The 19,391-nt window shown below is 46.2% G+C and overlaps 1 protein-coding gene across 1 annotated transcript in view; it reads left to right on the forward strand.

The window, feature by feature from the left end:
• Positions 1–19,391, forward strand: part of LOC147726657 (uncharacterized) — a 48,067-nt gene that overhangs the window by 17,828 nt on the left and 10,848 nt on the right. The window contains exons 3-4 of the mRNA XM_086960715.1: positions 4,289–4,457; positions 13,182–13,317. Of these exons, the coding sequence (XP_086816841.1) occupies positions 4,289–4,457; positions 13,182–13,317 (305 nt within the window). The remainder of the gene's footprint in view (positions 1–4,288; positions 4,458–13,181; positions 13,318–19,391) is intronic.

Below are 19,391 nucleotides of genomic sequence, written 5' to 3' on the forward strand. Positions count from 1 at the left end.
GGTCTGACAAAAAATGATAACCCCTCGACTGTTCTCTTTGTGTCCGGTCTAGCCTTCTCCGCTATAGCCTGGCGCAGAATGAAGTTCCCCAAAAAAATCAGGATTCCTCTGGGTTTATCTCCTTCTCTTGTGTTTCGCTTTATCTTGAATGGGGTTCTGTGCGCCCGCTGAATTTCTGACTCCCAGCACCAACTGTCCAATTCAGGAAATGCTTTAGAGAATAATTTGGCAATAAACATTCTCACATCACCCCCCTCCAAGCCTTCTGGGACCCTTAGATTGTTTCTCCTAAGCCTATTTTCAAGGTCCTCCAGTTTCCACTGTATGTCCTGGGCTTGTGCCCCGTAAGATTCCACCTTGCTGGTGGCGGCAGCAGATTCAGCCTCAGTGGAGACCACTCTTTCTTCGAGGTTTGACACTCTATCATCCACCGTCGCACAGTTCTTTGAAAGTTTCCTCACAACGCTCTTTATTTTCCTCATAGCTGCTTGGGACTTAAGATTATCCTGCCTGGTCTCCTCCCGATGCGTGATAATTTCCTGATGGATCGCCTCTAACATGGACCGTTGGGTGGACTCAAAGTCTTGAGTTTGATTAGGCGAGCCCTGAAGCAAATTAGTAGGAGAATGATCCCAAGCCAACCCCTTCTGCCCAATCTTTTTTAAGGAAACTCCTGGTTTCACTGCCGTTACAGGAATGGTCTCCTCCGGATCACTTTCTGACTCAAGATTGCTACCATCTATATCTGAACTTTGTTCACCCTCGTCTTCAGACCAGTCTGCTTCTTCGGCCACAGAGTGAAAGCATTCACTAGGGGTTTTCTCACTTTCAGTGTTGCTGGCTGCCGCCGTCTCCTCAGTTGAGATAATACCCTTAGACACAGACATAGTACTGACTACAGTGTGGTCAACCTTAGTCAAATCATGGTTTTTGAAAGCGCTGCCTCCCATACCCTCCAGACGTTCCATTTGTGTTACATTTGCTGAGCCAGGAATAAGACTGACAGTATCTGCCTGGGTGTTATTCTCATCTGGAGGATTAACCAGGGAAACTTGAGCGAGTGTGTCTGAAGCGCCCCCAACCGTAGTCATTATTGAATTAGTAACCGTGGGAGCATTCAGATCTGACCCCTCTCTACCTTCTCGGTCTGAAAAGCCGGCTTCATTGGCCTCAAGGTCGTTCTGAACCTCCAACAGTATCTTGCCACCAACCATTCCAACCTCTGCTTCATTCAGAGTTACAGGAGCTTTACCCCCTTTCTCCTTACCACCACGGGCGAACATCTCCACTATGCTGACACTCGCAGTAGTAGTAGCGGTGGTTTGGCGGGTCCGCTGGTGGCCTGACTTCCTTCGCTGGGGGTTGAGATCGCACTGGTGTTAAAGCTGACTCCTCACTCTGTCCAACATTACTTGCTGCGGGAGTGCTCACAATTTCGCCCACATTCTTCTTCTTAGTTGACTTCCCGCCGATATTGACTTTTGGGGCCATCCTGCTGCCTCGCTGTCTGGCCCTGAAGCAGATCACTTTACCCCTCTCGATCCTCTCGGGTCGGCAGCGCGTCCCTCCAGCGCTGAGAATGACCGTGAGTGCACCAGGTTTGCTCCGCCCACTAACTCCGCCGACTGCTTCCGTGTTACCCGACTCCAGGCAAACTGAGATCCCAGACGCTGCGAGCATCCGAAGCAAAGCCGGTGGCAGCGAAAGTCGGTAAGTAAACATTTGTTACCGTGAGAATCACCCAAATCGTCAAGCACCGGCTCTGAGGCAAAACCAGCTCATCACTCCATGTCCTCACTCCCGAATCGCTGCTGCTCAGCCGCTCAACGCGGCCGCCATCTTTTCCCCACGTCTGAATTATACTTGCACCAAACTAAGTTTATAGAACATCATGAAAAGGCCTAGTGAAAAAATTAACCAAATCATACTGGATTAAACCAGAAAATGCAATACATAAATAATTTCTGCCCTAGTTGTAAGAAAGATAACATTATAAACAATTTTCACAAATAAATGGACAGTTAAGATAACAAAACAGTTGCGTCCCCCGATAAGTCCTCCTTCAATGAAAGGAAATATTGCACAACCCCCAGGATCAACTGTCATAGACCCAGAATACCATACAATTTCAACTAATGGAGAGGCAACATCAATGTACTAATATAATCATCTGTAATAATCAGTCCATTCATGAATTCAGTGCAACAAATCTTCCAGAAATTCCCAACTTGTAGGCACTAGTGAATATTCTTCATTGATCTTCTTTGGGAAAAACAGCAAGCAGCAACGCGTTTCACTCTCCGACGCTGAGAGCTTCATCAGGACTCCAAATTCCTTTTGCAAGAATTGCTTCTAGTCCGACTAAACATAAAGTACTTCATCCATTGTGTATATTAATTCCTATTGTGTTAGTATGCCGTGGTTGATATCAGTTCGTCACAGAGATGGAGGGGGGAATGTTCCTTTAGTAAGTTTGTTAATGGGTAGAATGAAGAACAGCTGTTGTCACATCACATAACACCATTAATGTCAGATTATGGCATCCACTGAATATATCTTGCTTGTTTCTTGCTGGATTTCATCTGTTAAAGTGTGAATTCCTGTCTCAACCCAACTGTGTCTCAACACTGGAAGCCTTTCACTTTCAGAGAGTATTTCATTATTTTTACATTCTACACATGAGTTCATGCGTCTATTTTGTGAGGCACGTGCCTATTTAGAGTCTGATGGGGTCTGAAATGAAGTTAAAGGTACAGACAGGGATTCCTTCCTTCTCCAATATTTCAGCTGTTTTTGTACTTCTAAATGCTTTGAACTTACTTGTTTGTTTGACCAAGCCTCACTGCCCGAAACCACAGCTACCAAGGGTTGAGCTAAGGTTTTCTAAACGAGCTTCACTAGGACCAAGTCGGGTTAGTGAGTGAGGGTGTAGGGCCTGAGCGAAAGCTGGAAATGTATGCAATTGATGGACACAGGCAGAGGCAGCAATAATAATAAAAAAGCCAAGGCACTTTTACGCCACAAGAATGTCACTTTTTTTATGTTCTGCTTGCGCATTGTGCCACTGGCATATTTATAAGGCCACGTAAAGCCCTTTTACGTGGCTTTTCATGGCCTTATAAATATGTGCCCCTTTCTCACAGAAAACTGCATGAAAGGGGTGTTCCATGGGTGTTGCTGGGGCGTTCCTAGCCACATCCATTATGCCTCCCAGGGGAGGTGTAACGAAGGCACAACGAGGAGAAATATCTTTATTTCTCCTCGTTTCCCTCTTTCTATGTGTGCTTAATTCTGCAGCACACATAGAAAGAGGAAAAAGCCTCATGTGTTTTTGTACAGGAAGATTTCCCTTCCTGCACAATAAAGAATCATCCCTGCGATGCAGGCACCTTGGACCATGGTGCAAAGGTGCCTGCTTTGGTGTACTGCAGCCCATTGTGCGCCTGTGAAAAGGGCAGGAAAGCACCGTATCTAATAGATACAGCACATTCCTGCCCTATTCTTTTGCCGTAGGGCAGCACAGCAGCAAGGCTTGCTGCGCTCCCCGAGGGCAAAACACCCATAAATGAGACCTCAAGAGTAGAGGTGGAGATCACTTATGTTCATTTAGCAAAGGATGGGTAGTAGATGCTAGACGGCTGCCATTTCCAATGGGGCGCAGTAAGATAGCTCAATAAGTGTATCCGCCCCGCCCTCTTGGTGATGCTCTCCGTATCCAAGAGCACACTGTCATTATCTGTAAATTGATCTATGTCACATCATGTGATATTATTTCCTGTTATGTTATCATTATGCTCATGTTTGAAACCTGAAAAATCCTACTTGTTTTGGTCAGAGAAAGTTGGCGAGTCCGCAGTAAAGAAAATCAGAAGCGTAGGAATTACGCTGAGATGACTACACTTCCTAAGACACATTGAGACGGTTTACTTGTGGTAGGAAGTGTTGCCATGTTTAACTTTGACTCCCTTTGACTCCCTTTACCTTTGGCAATGTGCTCCAGGGATGCAGCTCAATGAAAAGGTATTTTGCTTGAGGTGACCTTACCCAGTACCAATCTACCCATCTCAGTCATGTAGACACAAATACTACTCTGTTATTGATTACAGCCTGAGGGCTTTGCAGTTATACAAAACTGTCATTTGTTGGTACCAGAGAGATCAGAAAATAATGGTAGACATAGAATAAAAGGCATGTTCTGAACTCACCAGTACCTACATTCCAGTGAGCACACTAGCATCTCTTTCTAAAACGGAATAATTTAAACTTGAGTACAATTTCTGTTATTCAGCTGGAAGATTCTACAGAGCGTAAAGTTGCCAAACTTCTTGAAATCTTGAAGACAGAAGATCAACACGTGTTCAAATCTTTCTGTGATGTGCTTCGTGAGATGGGATACCGGCATTTAGCTCAGACACTTTTTAGAGAAATAACCAGACAGGAGCCATCGTTTTCTACAGGTAAGAATCTGTATTGAATTTTTAACATAAAGGCCACTGGTGACAAATGCCAGGGTTGTCAAATACCAAAGCAGCCTAAACTGGAATCCACTTTATGTCTATTTCTTCTACCACTTCTTTCTTCCTATTTCTTTGCCTATTCTTACAGGTTCTTTTCTACCCCTCTTTTCTCCCTTTGTCACTGTTTTCCCATGTTTCTTTTCCTCATTTTGCCTCCCTTTCCACCCCTTTCTCTTGTTCTGGGTCAAAGGCTGATGTTGAAAAAGAAGTCCTTGTCCCCTAAAATGAGTACCTGTACCCACCACTTGGAATCACCAGCAGACATTAGCATGCATGGGGCTCCTCAACAACGCAGGTGGTTTTCACCGCGGCAGCAACTCTCTGATAAACCTCGCCCTGAAGCTGCTTCAGGCCTTCCCTTGTTTCCGTCATCCATCTCTCTCCAAAGCAGCTGAAAGGTAAGGTAAAAAGTGAGGAGGGACTTCATTGCCCATATAAACAAAGGGAGGCAAGTGAGTACCGCTGGCATCAACTAATGAGAACAATGATCTGAAGAGTATAAATAGTGACTTCTTGAAAACAGAGAATATATCGACATATGTTCACTGATTTATTGTATTTTTATTTCTAATCTAATGGATGGATCATGTCAAAGACGAGCAGGGCCAATACAAATTGCATCTCTCCACAATGTTGCTCCATATCTGACTGCAAGCCATATTACCATACTAAGGGCTTTCTTAGCATCCGGAGCTGCAGCCACATGTTTTAGAAGCAGAAGGAAGGGAGAGCCCCAGCTGGCCAGGCTGGAGGTGGTTCTTCTTCCCCACTGATTTATCTAAACAAATCTGAATCAGTTAACAGAGCCCTCCACCTTATGTAGACCGTCGAAAGGGGCGGTAGACGAGCTACTGCCCCCACCACCTTAGGGATGGTGACGCCCCAGACGTGTTTTTCTTCTGAAGTGGCCTTGGGAGGTCTCATCCGAATATGTCAGTGAGCATTTTTTTTTTAATGAACATCAAAAAGACACAAGCAGTACAGACAGATGAGTTAGGAAGGAGTATCACATCAGTGCAACCAAACAACATTAAAATACCCATATACCTTCAAATGGGCAGTAGATCCACTACCCAGTCCTGCAACAATTGAGGCAAACACCCCCTAGCAATAGCAGCTCTCTGCACCCTCAAAAACTGAAATTAATTTGAAAATAAAAGAAACCACATCATTTAAAAAAAAAAAACAACAACCACTAAGACGTTAAAGAAAGAAACATTGCAGGTGCAGACCGCACACTATTATCACAGTTTAGCACATGAATTGACATGTTTCTCAGCAGATAATACCTCATCCACTGTTAAAAACTCGGTCCAAGGTTGGTCAAAAAGATAAACACCGGGCCCTCTATGACTGGGCCCATAGCCATTAAAATGGCTACCATTTTGTCAGCTGATAACACCCATCCATGTGATAACCAATTGCATATTCATAAGACTTGGGATGGAGCAAAACAAGCAACCAGTGGGACATACATGACCTAGCAACCTCAGTCCGTACTGTCAAAAATAGATCTAAAACCCTCACCATGTCTGTGACAAACAAAGGTCAAGTGCAAACAAAACCTGCCTGGCATTTCCGTTAAATCAGTACTTTATAGAACTGAAGGCTAAAGATGTAACAAGATCAAGAAGCTATTTACCCTGAAGCAGAGCCTACGCCTGACCAACACGCTGGCTGAATCTGAAGCTATCGCACTAGCACACACAGAGTTAAAACACCCTTAAAGTGACTTTGAAACATGACATTACACCGAGGCCACTGAGTGAACTTGTCTGCCAAAGTAGATGCCTGACCGTCGAAACAACTAACTGTCACCAGACCTTGACAGGATCCGGCTACTCATGCAGGGAGTATTAGAACAGATCCCGCATCTGAAAACCACCCATAAGAGGTAATAGCGGGATATTTCAATCTTCACCTTTTGGGCAGCTCATGCAACGAGGACCTACTTTGGGATCTATCAGAGGAGTGGGAAATTCCAACCCAGGGACCAACTCACCTAAACAGGCAAACCAGATCATCAATTTACTTACTACGAGAACTAGAACATCGCAATTTAAGGGCCCTGAGCAGCTGCTTCCCAAGAGGACAATCCTCCTGCACCTACATTTCACTCAACAACAACTACTTTTCTTCTCAACTATACATTTGTTACACTCCGTATTTCATAAAATCTCCTCTTACCATTTGGGAGACAACAAACAAAGTGACCACCTACCACAAGAAGTAACACTCAAGCAAAACCCCACAACTGTAAACCAGGTCAGAAAAACAATTGGCAAAGAATTCAGTAGAGAAGCTCTCAGAAAATGCATAAGTCTTCCTTCGTCAAGAATTCGACACAACGTCATACCCCTTAGCCACATGGGAGAACTTCACAATGATCTTCAGGGATCTATACGCCATCAAGGTAGGATTAAACAAGCATTTACAATGCAATAGGTCTCGCAGCATTAAAGTTTGAGTTATTGGCATTGTGTATGACAATGCGTTGCATACATTTTTTAGCAAACTTTGAATTGGTGAGCAGTGAGAGTGTGTGCAAGAGTATTCTGTTGCTCACAGCTGTTATTATTCATACAGCTCTGATGATGCACCTCACGCACGGGGCTGACGCAGTTATTATACACACAGCTCTGATGATGCACCTCAGGCACGGGCTCACAGCTGTTATTATTCACACAGCTCTGATGATGCACCTCAGGCACGGGGCTCACAGCTGTTATTATTCACACAGCTCTGATGATGCACCTCACGCACGGGGCTGACGCAGTTATTATTCACACAGCTCTGATGATGCACCTCAGGCACGTCTCATCTCACAACGGGACTCCGTTTTACATAGTTGTGCTGTAAAGAGGGCTACTAGGTCAGCCCTCAGATTTGCCCTCGGTGAGTCCCTTTAAGCCTTGACACGCCCGCCCAATAAAGTCACCCAAGCGTGTCACCCCTGCCCCGCCCCCGCAATCTGCAAGATCTAACTCTGTTTACAAAACGCCACTTTTACTGAATTTTCAGAGGCGGGGATAATTAATCCAGTCAAAAGCTCTTGCACAAGTTGGAATCCTGGCTTATCAGCAGAGTCAGGCTGAGCAAACAGCGCCGGGCCCCGGGCAGCTGGTGGAAACGCACCCTAGATACACAGGGACACATTCTCTCGGCGTCCCCTCGGGCTGGATCTGTGCGGTCACGTTTCTTCTCTCTAAACCGATGACCTTGCACCAAGGCTTTTCACGTTTTCTGCCACTCACCCCCTGTGCCCGCTGTTGCTATTCCTAAAAGGGACCCAAAAGAGACAGGCTTGGGACAGGTAGGTACACACGCAGACCTGGCACTGACATGGCTCCAATCCTGCTGACGACCCTGAGACATTGAACGGGAAAAAGCACAAAGCCTGGTTTAATGGTTCTCTTAACCGTTCTGTAGTACAGCTTGGTACACTCCTCCCCATTCCATCTAGTACGGCATGCCTGCGTGCTTACAAGTGAGGTAATGATAAAAAGGTCGCCTGGCTACGCAACTGGTATGTTGGAAGGCACAGGTGGAATGGACAGTCGAGTCGTGCAAAAAGGGATCCATATAAGCCGAGGGCTTCCCTTTATATGTGCAGTTTTTGTGGTTATTTCTCATAAATGCCAGGTGCGCAGAGCTCTTGTGTGCACAGGCATATTTGCGTTTTGCGCCTATTGCTCATTTTCAATTGTATCTGTCAGTTTCTATGTACACCTTTACAGGAACCCCTCTAATTCTTTTTCATGTCAATGAAACGCACCTCCTCTCTCCAGCCCGTACTCTCACCCCAGCTCTCAGGAGGACCCTCATCGTGAGAACAGACTCGACAGGAGGCGGATGGAAATTGCCCAATCGTTGGCAAGTGCGAGGTGAAGCAGGCTTGTAGTTCTGATGGTCTCAGAAAGCCGGCCTAACAGATTGATATTTGCCAATAGAACGAAAATAACGCCATGTATCAGAGAGCTGTTTGTTAGCTACACAGTTCGGGGCAAAAAAGGATCCTGCGCTTTCTAATGAACACGGGGATACCAGTACATACGCTTCATTGTTTGTTCCTTCAAATTGTGTAAGTCCGTGCTGTGGACGCTTTATAACTCTTGCGGAGAGCATGTTTGAATCTGTCCGTTCCCTTTACAAAAACAGAACAAATTCCTGTGCTCTGTGGCATTAATGAAATAACACCGGATGTAAGTCTCCCCGGCTCAGCAGGATCAGTGTTAAATCTATTTTGACACAAACTCACTTCCTCCCAAAAATAAAGGTCTACACCACCGGAATCCCGCCGCGCCAGCACCGGAAGTCAGGCAAGGGCGCCTGTGACGGGGGCGGGGCTTGGTCCAGACCGGAAGAGGAGGCAGGCGGAGTCAATGCGTCTCGCGGCCCGGGGCTCCTGTGAGCGGTGGAGAGCCCCGGAGCCGCCAGCAGGAGGTTGCGCGACATTGGCCCGGTAAGTTCCCAAAGGGCTGGGGGGGCTTGGTGCACTCGTGTGTGTATGTATGTATGTGTGCGACGGTGACGGTGGGGGCGGGGGGGCTCGGTGCACTTGTGTGTGTGTGCGCGCGTGTGTGTATGTGGGGGGGTGATGTCTCTATATGTATGTGCGTGCGTGTGTTTGCCCTTGTGCGTGTGTTTCTGTGCATGAGTGTGTTGTATTGGAGTGGCGCGCATTGCAAGAAACTGGCAACAGCGCTCGTACTGGAGCCACGCGCGCATTGCAAGAAACTGGCAACAGCGCTCGTATTTGAGCGCGTGTCAGTTTGGAATCGCCTCCAAGCGATGCGCGCGGCCAGGAGTGTCTGTCTCCTGGGAAGCACACCCGCCGACAATAGGTTCTCGGTGAGAACGCGCTTCCGCGCGCTCAGCCGAGACCTAAAAAGGGGTCAACAGCAAGGAACCACTCAATAAACATAATCACTCCACAGGTCAGAAGACTCAAACGCTCCATAAACCAAATATTAAGGCAACTCCGCAGGAACCCTCAAACGTAACCCTGCAAGGAGAACTGAGAAAATCCAGAAAAGAACAAAAAGGGACAAAAAAGACAAGAAAATGAATGATTGTGAGCAAGGCTGCTGCACGATTAAAAGAACAAGAACGCTGCTCGGTTCTGGTGGACAATTAACACCCTCCAGCGGCCAAGTCACCAAGGAATAAACTCCCACTTCAGAGGAAAAGTGGGCAAAACACCTGCATCACCACTTTAACAGCCAGGGTCAAGGGGGAGAAAAGATCGGTGAAAAACTCTGTGCCAAACCAGGTGAAGACACACACCCAGGTACCAGACTGAACCATAAACCAAAACTCCAGCACCATCACTCCAAGAGCCTGGATCAGAGGAGAAAAAACCAGAGAAGAGTCCTGTGCCAAAATGAAAGGGGGCACTCACTCAGGCACTACACAGAGCCAAACCACATCCAACGAAGGAGTAGAAGCAGTAGGCATTGAAGCACCTCAAACCAGCAACGAAGAACTCCATAGTACATCAGCGCAGTAAATCAGGAGGCAAATAGCCGAAGAGAGATCAGAAGGTGCTCCAGGCCCCAACGGAATACCACCCATCCTATACAAACATGACCCATAGAACTGGAGTAAAGCTCTGGTGCCAGTCTTCAACGAGGCACTGGAGAAAGAAACCATCCTGGAATCTTGTAAGGGATTTACGATCTCTCCAATCTACAAGCAGGGCGACAAGTGTAATGCAAACAACTATTGTCTAGTCTCTCTAATCGATAACAAGGCTAAATACTAAGAAGGGGTGATCCTAGAAGAACTTACATCTTGGCCCTCATCAAATTCCATCATTCCAGTAAACCAAACCAGCTTCTGCAGACAAATGGATCCATCACCAACATCTTGGCCCTGTCACTGCTGATTGATGCAGTCAAAGAGGCAAAGCAACCACTATTTACATGCTTCATATATTACAGATCTGCATTTGGTCATGTAGACCGTGGCAGAAATTAGAAAAATAGGGTATTCCACCTGCCCTCTTAAACCAGCTGATCTTACTACACACAAACACCTGGGTCAAACTAAAGCTGGGATCAGGGCCACACCTCTCCAGGCACATAAACACCACCAAAGGGCTAAAAGAAGAGTGTGTCCTAGCTCCTTCCCCTTTTAACCTCTTCATGGCTGACCTCCTGGTGAAACTGGATAAAAGCACAGTACACGCCTGAAACTAGGAAATATGTCCCTTTCCAACCTTATATATGCGGACAACCTGGTCTTAATAAACAGAACGCCAATTGGATTACAGAACCTACTGAATACTACCTAAGACTTTTCGCAAGTAAACACTCTTCATATTAACTTAACAAAAACAATGGCAATAATGTACAATAGAAAGAAATAGCTGCACCGGAACTTGGACGGGTATCACTTAGAAACTGCAATAAAATACAAATACCTTGGAGTTTTACAAGACATCAAACCCCAGATGGAGGCCCTACACAGGAAAGACATCACAACAACAATAGCAATGAAGCCCCTAAAAAAAGCACTACTGGACCTAACCGTAGATCCACCACTACAGGTCTTATAGGCTAAGCTACAACCAACGTTAACCTACGGAAGCGAGCCAATGCTATAGAGGGATGCGATCAATTTGGACAAAATCATCATCCGTGCCTATAGAACGATCTTCCACATCCCGAACTATGCTTCCCCAGCCCAAATCCGGTTAGAATTTGGTCTACAGAAACAGATTGTGGCCAGAAGGGGGGCGTTCATAAAAAACTGGCATAAAATCAGGCGAGTTGACCAAGGCTCACTAATCTCACACCTCTGGGACAAACTTTCACACCGAGGAAACTCACCCACCAGGGAGTCTATGAGGTCCTAGACTCCCTATCGAAACTAGGCTTAACCAATCTGTGGGATATCCCAGCAACCGATGTGAGCTTCAAAATAGCAGTAACTAAAGCTGCAAAAGCTAAAATCTATAATCGAAGATAAAGCAACTCTGGTAAAAAGGGCACACAACTAGTCTGTTCTCAGTGCCTATAAAGCCCTCAATCCACAACCCTACTTGAGTGCACGGTTCAAAATCATGATTAAGGAAAAAATTTTAAGATATCGCCTGGGCATCCTTCAGCACTTACCTCCCTTGAAAAGGAAACGTGGAGAGCACATCTGCCGCCTCTGTGGAAATAGAAGTGAGGATCTTGTGCACATAATCTGCATCTGCCCAAGCCTACTGGACGTAAGGCGCGCCCTGCTCCGCCCAATCTCCAAACAAAAAGGCATTAGGTCCTGTAGGCAGGAGGAAAAGCTCTGCTTCAGCCCATCGCAATGCAACTAATTTTCTGTTTCACAAAGTTTCTCAGCACAGCAGATAGGAGACATCATCACACACAATAAAGCAAAGTAGAACACAACTTGTTTGCGAATCCCAATGCATTTCAGGTGAGTTCACCCTTCTTCAGGGAAAATTCGACATTGAAGTCATGCTGCCTGTCTCGTCACGCAATAAGACTTTCAAAACTCTGTACACATGTGGAATCCAAAGAAGTACATACACTGTATGAAAATCTCACTCCGTCGCTATTATATAAATAGAATTTCTTCACCTCAGTGGGTCCTCCTTTCCTCGGTATCCACTATACTGTGTATATTCCCTTATCCTCTACACCGTGGTGCAGCGGACGGATGCTGGCTGCTACATCACCTATCATAGTGCTTGTTTGGGCTTATTAGCCCTTGTAACTATTGTCACTACCCTATTAGGGTGTCACTCTTGCGGCAAATATTTACCTTTTGAATAGAACAACAATGTTTAATAATGCTTGCGATGCAGAGAAGTGGAGAAGTGTGGCTCACTGGTTAGAGGAGGCAGACCTGGAAGCAGAGGTCAGCCCGGGACCAGGGTTCAATTCCCGGCTCGGCGGGGTCTTGAGTCCTAAAATGTCCATGGACTCGACAATTCTCGCTCCGGTGCCTACTCGATTCACGGGTTCACACTCTGCGACTCTGGGCAATAGCTTGCTTAATCTCCACAACGGCCGCTCGTGGCGGGATGCCTGGCTTTCACCTTGCGGATACCCTGCCAGGGTTATCTCACAGGGGAATACCAGGACGGGTTCCCTAAGCAAGCGCTTAGAGACCGGTTGGTGATTTGCGCTATATAAATTCATTTACATAAGATAGAATATTAACAAAATACAGTGGTTCCATTCTTAAACTTTATTGTGATGCTTTTACGAGGCTGAACTTCGTTTGTTTATACTTGCCCTGAAGAAGGCAATTTCATGGCCGAAATGCTTTGGCTGGCTTCACTGCAAATATGTGAAATTTTTCCAAAAACAAAAAAATAAAGAAAATAATCACATCTTTGTTCTCGTTTTTGGATTATTGTTGTGGTGCATCTCTACGCTTTATATTGTTTTCACAAATAACATCAATCATAAAAAAGTCAGTGATTTTATGTACTTCATTTATGGGGAACGGGAGCGCCATGTGTAAAGGCTCTTGTTGCTAAATGTGCTATTAACATTTTTGCAGCTTGAATAGTTCTTCCAATTATGATGAACATATATTTTTTCACTGCACACATTATACAACCTGGCATTTATTGTGCATCAATGAAACAATTTCAACAAGGGAATTTGAAGCGTAATTTATGAGAAATGTCTTATCTTCTTTATAAAGGTCAGTCACTAGCATATCAGAAGCGGAATTTGAAGGAAGTTGTGCTTGCCCGCAATGAGCATGAGTGGGCTCTGAAAGAAGAAAACATGAGACTCCACCAGAGAATACAATATCTGAAGAGCAAATATCAGGATAAGTAAGTATCCACTGAGGCTTTCTTACATACTTACCTGTTTTTTTAAAATCTGTTTATTGAGATTATTCACGGCAACAACAAAACGCTACTAGCTCATATAAATATACGTTCTCAATCGTCATCCCTTTTCCCATGGTTCTTTTAATTTAGATACTCCCAAATTAAATGAAACCATCAATTCTTTTACACAGTGCATAGGAGGTCCGAGTGATGCTGGGGGTGGAACGGCTGGAGGGTGGAGAGTTAAAAATAAATGTAATAAAATCACAGCAGTGTCTTTTCATATGGAATACCACCTTCAACTCTGAACACAATCACGCCGAACACCCATCCACAACCACTGGCGCCCAACATCATGAGAGGACCGTCATGAATTTAAAATTCTGTGTTCAAGTTTGATGACTCTCTGACACTCTCCGGCAAGGTTTGAGCTGCCGCTTATTGTGAACAAGTGAATTTTTTAACCGTGATGTTTCCTTTTGAGTGTTGCATGGTAGTGTAATATTGCCACTCCCGTCAGATTTCAGGCCAGGCCCTTTTTTACTGTAAGAAAGGCCATCGTTTCTGTGCTTAAATGGGGCAAGAATAATAGTCTATACCAGTGCTCTTCCTTCTGATGAATTGCTTCCAGCATCAGTGGTTCTTCCCCATCACTGCCAGTGTTCAGCTTCTTTGTAGGGATTCTGTAAACTCATATTATACAACTCCACTTTCTCTTGGTCATCACTTTCTACGGCACACAAGGTCACCATTGACCCTTTTAAGTGGTTACTGTTGTATCTGTACACGTTGTTTATTTATGTTAGCTATTTCTATGTACTACACAAATTCACACTCTTGCTACTTGCTTGTTGTCATGCGTTCCAGTTCTGGTGGCTCCTTTAGTTTTGCTTGCTTTCTTGATAGATACATAACTACTTTCAATTCATTGCTTGAGTGTTTATTCTTTCTTGGATCACCTGGAGACATTCCACAGCATACTTGGTCTCCAGCCTTTCAGGAGTCCCGCCCACTGTGCTTCTTCGGAGCTCTTCAGCTGAATCTTGGACTGGCAGTGTGCGGCAATTTTATTTTTCGACATATTGGGATTAGGTAGATGCTGGCACATTTTGCTTATGTTACTAGCCTTTCGTGAGCCATATGCTTGAAGAAAAGGTCAGGACAAGTGAGCATCAATGTCATCGCACCAACGTACATAGTGCCGATATCGGCAACCCCCCTGCTTAGCAGTAATTAGTTGTGCTTTGCAAAATAAACAGGACACACACATTTTGTTGGGAAACAGTTTGCTGTAGGTTTATTACATACAAGGAGTATGCCAACTTGGTGGGTAAACTTAATGGGTGATTCAAGGGCCGGCAGCGGTGACAAACCTAAGCTGCCCTGCCTGCCGTAGCCAACCAAATCGGTGCTACCATTTATGTGGGGGCTATCCCCCTTACATACCATGGACCCCTAGTCGATCACTTTTACTCATGCCTTTTTTAGGGGCGTAGCGTACCCAGGCAAGCCCCCGGTTGCTCAGGCTTACAAATGCCTAAAGGTCTAGAAGGGGGCTGTCGTTTTCAACGAGGGTCCTGCCGTAAAGACTCCTGGGATTTTGGCATTATGCACCCCTAGTGTGCTCCTGAAAGGGTACCCCTCGTACCAATCGGCCTCCGGATCGCCCTGTAACTACACCAAAGCCCTGGATGTGGCTCCCGTCATATCCGTCCCCTCCCCCCCCTGCCTACCCCCCACCATGGCAGGCTCCACAACCTCTGCAAGTGTTCCCCATCCTTATTGCGGGAACCTCATGGTGTATGCATTGAAGGGACCATGCCTTATTTACCAAGCCCTTCTTATTTGATTTGGTTTTGAATTAGAGTTGAACCAAGTCCTCCTGCTTGGTGGTCTTGTGCATAGTTTATTTACTCTTCCGTAGGCAAGTTCGATGGCCTCCACTTAAATTGGGAACTACTGTTCTCTGTTTTAACCACAGTTTTATTTACTCATCCGTAGCCATGTTCCATGGCCTCCCCGAAATTGAGAACAACTGTTCTCCACTTTAACCACAGTTCAGGATGAAAATCTCTATGGTACCCTCTGTCAATAAAGGCCTACTGGTTAGGTGTTGCGGGTCATACATTTACCCATCACTCCCCAGTCACTGATTTCAGAATCCGCTGGAAAACATACTGGAGTTCGCCTCTCAGGACAACAGTGTATTTGTTAACAAGCTATTGTTTGTGGCCTACACCATACCCTTATCTCTGCCAGCTGGCCTCCTACTATACAGGAGTACCGTGCCGGCAAGAATTCTTACCCAAATTGAGCGGGCCCACCGTATACTAGGGGGTAGGCCCAAGCCTGGGGCACCCTCTCTACCTATAACGGTGAGAGTGTTTAACTTTAGAGACCAAGACCATATTCTTCAAATGGCCCGACGTGCTCCCCCACTCAAATTTGAAAACAGCACAATCACGTTTTTCCCTGTTTCCACCACTAAAGTCCAGAAACAAAGACGTTCATTCCTGGAGGTTAAAAAGGCTCTCAGTGACAAAGATGTCAAATCCATCATACTGTTTCCTGCGAAACTGCGTGTGGAGGCGGAGGGCAGAAGCTGTTTTTTACGGACCCAGCGGAGGCATTGTATTGGCTTGACGGCTGGCGGAGAGTGGGTGACAAAGGACTCCTGGACCGAGAAGAACGGAGAGTGGTAAAGGCGCAAAAGTGGCAAGAATCCACCCAGGACGATGGAGAACAACACACCACGGGGGGTTTGTGAAATCATTCCAGGAGCTTGAGCCGAGACTCGAATGGTGGACATTCATCCTGACATTCAAAGTGCTTCGCTTCACCCTCGATGGGGCAAAATGGGCTCCAAGGTTAACGCAGAACTGTCTATATACTGGCGGCCAATATAGTCCTGTTACAGGTAGAGAATGAGTGGGAAAACTGCACCAAGGACATGGGAATGTTGCTCAGGACTGCGATGAGTATATATTAACTGTACATAATGGTGCCTGTAGCATAAGATATGGCTACCAGGGAGGGGGATGGGAGGAGAGGGTTGAGCCTACGTTTCCTCCACTTCAGGGTTGGGAGGGCGACGGGCACTCTGCACAGTTGGGAAAGCGGGTCAGTGGATTCCGTTATGCAGGGAGGGGGGTGAAGGGAGTTCTATGTGGGGGGGGGGTGGTAGTTTGGTTACTTGTTTTAGTTTAGCAACAAAATATTACTCAATGGTCAATACTGGAACTAGATTCTCACTCCCGAATATCCAGCGTCATTACAATAGAGTATCGGGGCGTAATCTGTGTCTGTCTTCAAGCAGCTGTGAGAGTCCAAATTTACTACAAGTAAATAATCTGAATGCCCTAAAACTCAATATCACTGTAATCCCTGGGTAATGGCTGTACTGCTATTACCACACATGGCTTCCACACACATCTACGCCAATGGGGCAAAGGGCAGACCTTAAATTCCTTACATGGAACATAAATGGGCTTTTGAACAAACGGAAGTGAGGAATTATTCGGCAGTATCTAAAGAGACAGGCTCCTGACATAGCTCTTCTACAAGAAAACCACCTGATAGGCAATACCTGCAAGGCCCTAAACAGATGGGGCTACCAATTGATAGCGCCTTCTGGGTTTACCTCCAGTTCCCGTGGGACTTGCATGCTCCTGCGGAGGAACTTCCCCTATAATGTTAAGAAAACATGCATGGATGCTCAGGGAAGATTTGTGGCGGCATCTTGCTCCTGGGAGGGGAAAATACTCAATGTGCTCTCAGTCTGTGTTTGCCCAGCACTGCAACAGTCCACCCTACAAGATCTCAGTAAATGTATCCTTTATCTCCCGCTTGGTACGTTAGCGGTAGGAGGGTACTTCAACCTCACCGTAGACGGTTTACTCAACCGCCTGCCCTCGCGCAGAGATCCTGGCTAGACTGGCTGAATTCCCCTCTGCACTTGGCGCCAACTTAACCCCACAACCACACAATTCACCTTCCATCAGGGGTCCACAACAGTCAATTGTGTATAGATTACATGCTTACATATGCTGAGGACTTGTCCGAATTTAGTGAGACCCGCTGCCAGGCGCATGGAATTTCGGACCATTTCCCCATTCTGACTAAAATGATGGTGGGTCCCCAATATAGACGTACGAGCCGGACGATAAACCCATGGGCGTTTAAAATACCACACATCAAGGCGACACTATTAAAAGATTCCAACCTATACTTTAAGGAAAATGATGGCTCTGTAACTTCGTCCCAAATTCTGTGGGGGGCATTCGGGCAGTTATTAAGGGAAGGGCGGTGGCCTTGATGGTGGGACATAAGAAGGCATTAACGAAGCGCATAGACCAACGTGAAGTAGAAATCCTGAGGGTGGAAAAAACCCTGACACAGTCCTCCAACCATGCTGCTCAGCAGTTATTGGCTGTCAAGACACTAGACTACAAACCGCTCCTCACAGAGGCGGCCAAGGCAAAACAAAAGTCAATCTATCACAAGATGTATGGACATGGGGAGAGAACGGGTAAGCTATTGGCCTGGTTGGAAAGGAGGGAGCAGGTATAAAGGCGGGTACACCAACTACAAGTGCCCGAGGGAGAAGACATAACTGATCCCCCGGAAATTGCAGAAGCATTCGCTACTTACTTTGAATCAGTGTATACGTCGGAGGTGGCGGTCACTCCACTTACTGCACTGGACCCCCTCTCCATTCTCAAGGTTAACTGCCTCTCACCAGATGAGAGACTCTCTTGAAGGGGAACCCACAGTAGTAGAAATTTAACATGCCATTCAAGACATACGCTCGGGCAAGGCCATGGGACCCGAAAGGCTCCCAATTGAGCTTTTCAAGTCGGCTGCCACCAAACTAACTCTCCACCTCTGCTAGATGTATTTAGAAAGTTATGAGAAAGGTCTGTTGCCAGATGAGATGCGGTTAGCCACGATCGTGGTAATTGGCAAACAGGGCAAACCAACCACCGACTGTAAGGCATACAGGCCTACTTTTCTCCTCACAGCAGAGGCTAAAATACTCACAAAATTATTAGCCAATAGATTCTTCCCATTGATAACTGGTCTGATATACCCGGACCAGTCAGGCTTTATGCCCGGCTGGAACACGGCATTGAATCTACGACGCCTGCATGGGGTGCTGGGCAGGGAACACACGATAAGGGAAGATGTGGCCCTGTTGTCCCTCAATGTCAAAATGGCCTTTGATACTATTGAATGGACATATATGTTTGCTGTCATCAAAAGAATGGGCTTCAGGCCCAATATCATTAAATGGATCAAGTTATTATACACCAACCCGACACTCCAAATCGTGGTGAACTGGCACACATCTCGACAGTTTCAGCTGGGTGGGGGTACTCGGCAAGGGTGCCCCCTTTCACCCCTGAAATTTGCTTTAGCATTAGAACCATTCATTGGCGATCTGGGTGAGGGGAGACCCTCTGATCCGGGGACTCAAATGAACTGGGAATCACAATTGCAGAATCTCTCTGTATGTGGATGATATATTGTTTTATATGGCTTCCCCCGCATCTACCTTTCCACTTATCCTCCACATTTTCCACATATTCGGCAAGTCGCAGTTATTCCAATTGCATGGCCCGCAGCCGCGCATATCAAGGGAGTATAACATCCCTGTGGCAGCGGAGGGCTTCTGTTATCTAGGAATATACATAACGACGGATCCAATCGCTTCTACGAAACACATCTGCAAGGGTCCCTGACGTGCTTCTACACTGATATAAAAGACTGTCATTCCCTACCATTGACTCTTCTGGGGCGTGAGCTTCTTTTTAAAATGTTGGCACTGCCCCGCTTTCTCTATGCTCTGCAAAACACTCCCTACAGGGCCCCAGACGCCTACTTCTCAAACATTGATAGCGCCGTGCACACCCTGCTGTGGGACGGATGGGCGCCGCGCATATTGATGCAGAAATTAACAGTGTGATGGTATGACCGGGGAATCGGCTTACCTGACCTCAGGTCATACTATTGGGCATCTCAACTCGTGCTGGTCAACCACTGGGGCCATAGTTCTTGGGGCGACCAGAGTTTCC

The sequence above is a fragment of the Lissotriton vulgaris genome, chromosome 3_1, assembly GCF_964263255.1.
Source record: "Lissotriton vulgaris chromosome 3_1, aLisVul1.2, whole genome shotgun sequence".
Classification (NCBI taxonomy): Eukaryota; Metazoa; Chordata; class Amphibia; order Caudata; family Salamandridae; genus Lissotriton; species Lissotriton vulgaris.